Raw genomic sequence first — 6,055 nt, forward strand, 5'->3', positions numbered from 1 at the left:
AAACAATTTTTCTTTGATCCTGTGACCATATTAGAATTTCTCCATGGTAAATTTCCATCAAGCGTAGGGAAATTGAAATCACTACAAGTTCTATATTTATCATAAAATGAGCTCACAAGTTCAATTCCATAAAAAATAGAAATGTTTAATAAACTAGAAGAGGTGAGACTCATGGATAATAAGCTGAATAGTGCTATTCTACAAGGAATTGGTGAGCTTCCAAACTCAACATTTTCTTTGTTTCCAACAATTCACGCACGGCTACACTACTACCAAAACTCGGTTTCAAGAATTACTACAATAAATCAATGTTTCCGAAACCTCGATTCAAGGTTCAATCCCAAAAACATATTTAAAATAAGGGAAAAACTAACTTGTGCACTTAAGACACAAGTTAACGAGTCAAATATAGTAACTTTTTGTTGAAATGTATGCATTGAATTTAATTTTAAAATTTATAATAAATTGAAAGCAAAAAATTTGAGAGAACATTTCTACTTTTATGTTCCTTAACATGTACCCTAAGAGCACAAATTAACATGATCCTTAAAGTAAATAATCTTGTTAGGTTCAATCTCTTCAAAAACAAATTCACCAATAAGCTTTCATCGTCGCTTACCAATTGCACCTCACTCGTTAGGGTTCGTATCCAAAACAACGAATTTAATGCTCTTCCCGTAACAAAATTTGAACATGTTTTCTATATATTAAAAAAATAATGATCTTCCCGTAAATGCAACTCAATTGATAGTTGAGTTCAAATCCGAGATTTTCCACTTCTTAATTTTTAAGGTGTGAGTCTAACGACCTGACTATTTGACCCAAAATAAAATTGATCAAATTTAAATATCTCTCTAATTAGTTCTTTTTTCCTTCTCAAAGATAGTTAATTTATTGTTGTTAAATTCCTATTTTTTAAATTAAATTTCAAATTTCAATGTGTTATTTTGTATATTCGTAACTGAATCAATTCATTGTCATTGATCATGAAGATTTGACTAGAAGTATTTGTGAACAAATAATACAAGGGTATGTGTATGGATGTAAAGTTAGCTAATAAAAATTGATTTTGAGGGAATTGATTATGGATAAAAGTTAGTTGAATGTAAAATGATATATATTTTGATGTATTTATGTAAAATTAGATTTAATAATAAATTTAAGGCTAAAATCAATTATAGAAGCAAAATTGATTCTCATTCTACAACCTTTAAAATACCACGTTTGACCCTTCAAAATCAAAACCAAACATATATTAAATGTTGTTTGAGAAGTTAAGAAGTGTTTCTAATGAAGATGACAAGTGACATATATACATATTGGGGGTGTAAGCGACATATATACATATTGAGAACAATTGAAATGTTTCTAATGAAGATGACAAGTGACATATATGCCCTTAGTCTCATTTGAAAGTTAATTTATCAAAAATATATACATATTTTCCTAATTAAGAGAATTCTTTATTGCATGACAACGAGCTCACAATAACTCAATAAGACTAAAGTTTGGTATACCAAAAAATGTTCTGTTATTATTTTCTATTTTTACTTTTAATTATAAAATTGTCCATTATTTTAATTTTATTTCCTATTTTTAAAGATTTGTACAAAAAAAATTGAAAATGTCAAATCATTTTTTTTAAGAGGCTAAATTGAATATGTCAAAACATACATTTAATTATGGTCCACTAGGTCTAGTGCACTTGGCTCAAGGTGGTGCTTGCATATATAGACTTGTATATCATGCATTTTAATGAATTAAATCACTTTCTTGACAATGAACTCAAGCTAAACAATGTCCGTTGTTCCTTCCTATTATCATAGGTCAAACACGTCATCAATTTCTTGTTAAAGGTCACATTTAAAATGCTACATGAATTATTTTCACTCCTATGGTTGAAGAGACTAGAGAGTAGATTGTAAGGTTGGAGCAAATTTGTACCTATCTTACCCTATAGGTCTACTATTGGAGCACTGCAATATACACCATTATATCCAATCTAAAATCAAGCTAGTACAAAAATGTTTCTAACAAAAGTGTTGTCAAACTAGTCTATAAAATTATTGTTGTATCAAAAAAAGTGTCCTTCAAATTGAAATTCTTCAACTTTAGTCTTTTTGGGTTCTCAACCACATTAGTCCTTTTGGTTTGATCAATTTAGTCCTTTACATTGTTTGATAAAAGGCTAATATAATAGAATATTTTCATTTTTCATTGATCATTTTAAAATTTCGATAACTTTCATATACAAATTACTTGATTGCTTCAACTTCAAGGTCTAACTTAGCGATTCCAATAAACTGAGATGATTCCTAACTCATACCATTAATTTGAAGATAATCAGTAGAACACTTGCATACCTAAACTAGTGTTTCTAAGAGTAACACAATAACATACTTTTTGAATAATAAATTCTAGGTACAATAATATATTGAATAACAAATTCAAATGGGAGGGGGAGAAAGAAAAATACATGAGAGTTTAGACTCAGTTGATAGAATGAAGAAGACAACAAATACTATTTAACATTTTGATGAATGGCATAAGCCTCTGAATTGAGTTGTAATTATCTCATAGTTGCTTGAAATCCAACAATGCAGAGAATCCATCTCATGCTGTGCACATACATACATACATACATACATATATATATGTTGTGAAACATAGATCCTTAATTTAAGCCTTGTCACACCCAAAAGTGTCACGCCATTCAAGCATTTTAAGAGTAGCTGCATAATGTGATAATGCACCAACCACAACCAAAATATGAAATATTTGATGACTATGTCCTGCTAAATCAAACCAACCAGGCCTCCATCTTTCCGGTATCCGCGTCACATAGAACAAAGTCCCTATCAAGTAAGACAATGCCATGACACATTCATATGCTAGTGTAACATTGCGCCGAGGATTTCCCCAATTCGCAACACAAGCATGAACTGCAGGTACAATGCCGAAAAGTCCCATTGAACAGAACAGCATAGCTCGAAAAGCGCGGTGTTTACCGGTAGAAAGTGATGGGGAAAGCAATGTTACTATGGTGAATAGTCCCATGGCTGTAATACCGGCTAGGTAGATGAGTTGCCAATGAGGTTGACATAGGAAAACATAGTAAATTTGAGGGAAGAATGAGGTTATGATCATGACAGCGATTCCGACATAATCTATTCTTAACAGAAACAGGTTTAAGTCATGGGAGTGACATGAAAATAGGTGACAAATGCTGCTAGAGAGGAGACAGAACATTGAACCACCTAAGAAGACAAAGAATGGCCACCTTGCTATAACAAATTCCAAGGATTCAACTTCCATTGTCAATGGTAATTGATGGTTTAAATCAAAGAGTAACGCCGTTCCCTGCAAATTCTTACATTGTCAGTACTAAAAATGAAATCCGTTCATAATTTCGTTGCTAAGTGTTACATATATCATTTTTTTCGGTCCATAATTTCCGTTGGTAACTCAATTTATTTATTTTTTTAGTAGAATGAGCCGACTTACCAAGACTTTGATGCTATCAGAAACATTTTTTTCACCACCTGAAGAGATAGACCTATGTACAAAAAGATAATATGCAAAATTAGTTGAGAATTGTGGTAAGAGACACTATGCTATTAGCTAGACGGTTCACCTAATAAAAATCTTCATTCAAATTGAATAATATAAAAACAAACACAAAAAACAAAACTAGAAGCTAATATTGGAATAGATAATGTAAAAAGCAATTTTGCTAAGTATCCTTGTTCAAGTTAATTACATGTCCACGACAAACTACATAGAAACTTTAGTACTATTGGTTTTGTCAACAGGACGGTTACCTAAACTTGAATTTAAACCGATTCCCCAAGATCTAGTTGTTATTGTTAACTAACTTTATTTATTTTATAATCAAACGTGTGTGCATGAAGCCAAGAAACCATTTTCATCTCATGTTTGCTTTGAGTGTGTTAAGCAATAACAAAATGCAGACATAAGCCCTGTTCCAAATTTATTTAGTTTTCAGAATTTCTGCTAATAAAATTATAGTTTTCAATTGGTAAGGTTACTAAGGTATTTTAGAGATCCAGCTCCTCTAAAGTTAATGTAAACAAAATTAACAAATCAAATTCAAATATTGCAAGGATACAATAACAAATAAATGAGTTTATTGAATAACAATCATTGATTCGCTCATTTTACACCAGAGCTAAATTCATATTTCATTATGTATTTGTTGTTTTCTTTAACAGAAATATTTTTGTACACACATTCGACATCATATAAACATACAATTCTTAGTAGTAGGCCGGAGTGTATTGTATAAGGTGTTGGACATAATTATTATTATTTTAATTACAATTCTCTTGTTTATTCTAAAAATTATACACAATACAAATGATTTGCTCATAACAGCTGGCATATGCTTTCTGAGAAATGTTGAGGGGTTCTCTTATTCTTTCTGACAGTGTGTGTGTGTGTTTATGTAGTAGCTTTGTCCTCTCACATATAAACACATATAAATATAATATAGTAATTAATTATTCAAAAAAATGTATATAATTAATATAAAATACCTTGTAAATTGTTGTAAGAGATCCACCACATGAGGCTTCATCAAATTGGCCAAGGTCAACCCAAGGAACAGAATAAATCCAACTAAATGTCTGAAAAGGCACATGAAAAAACAAATCAACAACGTTAGCCTAATCAAAAAACATGATAGATTGACAGATCTTGATGAAAAACTTACGTCCAAACATTCAAAGTTTCATTATGCCAACGAAAGAGACTGAAGAAAGCTTCTTTCAAAGGCCAATTGGCTCTATAATAACGTAAAATATATTCATTATCCTTCATATAATTCGGTAGTTCCATAAACGAGACAAGAGAGTAACGTTGTTGTTTTCCTTTGTTCCGATCATGCGACATCTTTATATTATCCTTGGACTGTGTAAAAGACAAGGTTTCATCAGTTTCTTTACCTTTGTTCCTCTTGACAACACAATTTGTCTCACAATAGTTCATCTCCGTTTTGGTAATTGTTTTTGTTTTCTATGATGATGTCTCTCACAAAAAAAAAAAAATGTTATGAAAAATGAAGAGCATATATTTCTCTGACTTGGTTGTGTGGCTAAATGTTGATGATGGAGTAATGAGGGTTGCACTGCACCAACTGCAGCATTTAAGGGATACACTCTCCTCCGTAAGGTTTGGCACTATGTATGTGGGGTTTGTTAAGTAGTTATAAGACCCAAACTAATTTATGATGGCTGAAATAACAGGTTTGATTATTGGTTTCATATGTCGTCATTTATATACATATATTTGCTTCATAATCAAGATCTCACACGTGTGGTGCTACAAAGAGGTAATTCATTAACCATACATCATTCCATAACTTTACGACTTTTCAAATAGCTAGATTAAGAAATAATTTATTTATATTAAAGTATTTAATTTTATCATTAATTATTTTATACTAGCTAGTAAATCAATAAGAAGGTTAAAACTTTTTTCATCCGTTACATTTATATCTGACCTGAGTTTATGTAGTTGCGTGTAGAAGATAGATATCCGATTAAAAAAACAATAAGAAGGTATAGTTGAAAATTAAAGATTTTTATATGTTCAATTTTGAAAATACTCATAATTCCTTTTTAAAAAATATATATTTCTGATTTTGAAACAAAAATAAATTGATAAGATTACAAAATGTTTGGAATAGAGGAAATAATATCCGATTTGGTCAAAAATATTCAACTTAATAGGTCACCAAGAAAAAAATATCTTCCTTCAAAAAAAATTACTTGGACAAAAAAATAATAATCCTACTCTTACTTATGGAGAAATTTAAATTGGAACCAATTTGTCGTTACGTTAACTACCACTGCAATATTTATTTTTTACTTTAGTTTAGTTGTATTGTGCATTTGCTTAGTTGCCATTTTTTTTAGGACTACGCTATCAAGCGATGTTTTTATATGAAATAGAACAAGAGACAAATTAATTAAATAAATAAGAAAGAATGTTTTGATATCCGAGTCACATTTTAAATCCCTGACTTTTTTTTGAC

At 30.3% G+C, this 6,055-nt stretch overlaps 1 protein-coding gene across 1 annotated transcript; it reads right to left on the reverse strand.

The window, feature by feature from the left end:
• Positions 1 to 2,304: 2,304 nt before the first annotated feature.
• Positions 2,305 to 5,268, reverse strand: LOC11439734 (heptahelical transmembrane protein 1). The gene is made up of 4 exons (XM_003609380.4): positions 4,733 to 5,268; positions 4,557 to 4,646; positions 3,505 to 3,556; positions 2,305 to 3,360 (listed from the first exon to the last, which is right to left on the reverse strand). Exons 1-4 carry the CDS (start codon positions 5,005 to 5,007, stop codon positions 2,680 to 2,682), a joined length of 1,098 nt encoding a protein of 365 aa, XP_003609428.2. The 5' UTR covers positions 5,008 to 5,268; the 3' UTR covers positions 2,305 to 2,679.
• Positions 5,269 to 6,055: the final 787 nt, after the last annotated feature.

The sequence above is a fragment of the Medicago truncatula genome, chromosome 4 (genome assembly GCF_003473485.1).
Source record: "Medicago truncatula cultivar Jemalong A17 chromosome 4, MtrunA17r5.0-ANR, whole genome shotgun sequence".
NCBI lineage: Eukaryota > Viridiplantae > Streptophyta > Magnoliopsida > Fabales > Fabaceae > Medicago > Medicago truncatula.

Bases quoted from the DNA above. Each gene is read 5' to 3' on its own strand.
- LOC11439734 (XM_003609380.4), bottom strand. From the start codon at position 5,007: ATGAACTATTGTGAGACAAATTGTGTTGTCAAGAGGAACAAAGGTAAA. The intron at 4,647-4,732 runs GTAAGTTTTTCA...GTGCCTTTTCAG, and splicing joins GAAACTTTGAATGTTTGGAC to ACATTTAGTTGGATTTATTC. The intron at 3,557-4,556 runs GTATTTTATATT...TTTTGTACATAG, and splicing joins CTCTTACAACAATTTACAAG to GTCTATCTCTTCAGGTGGTG.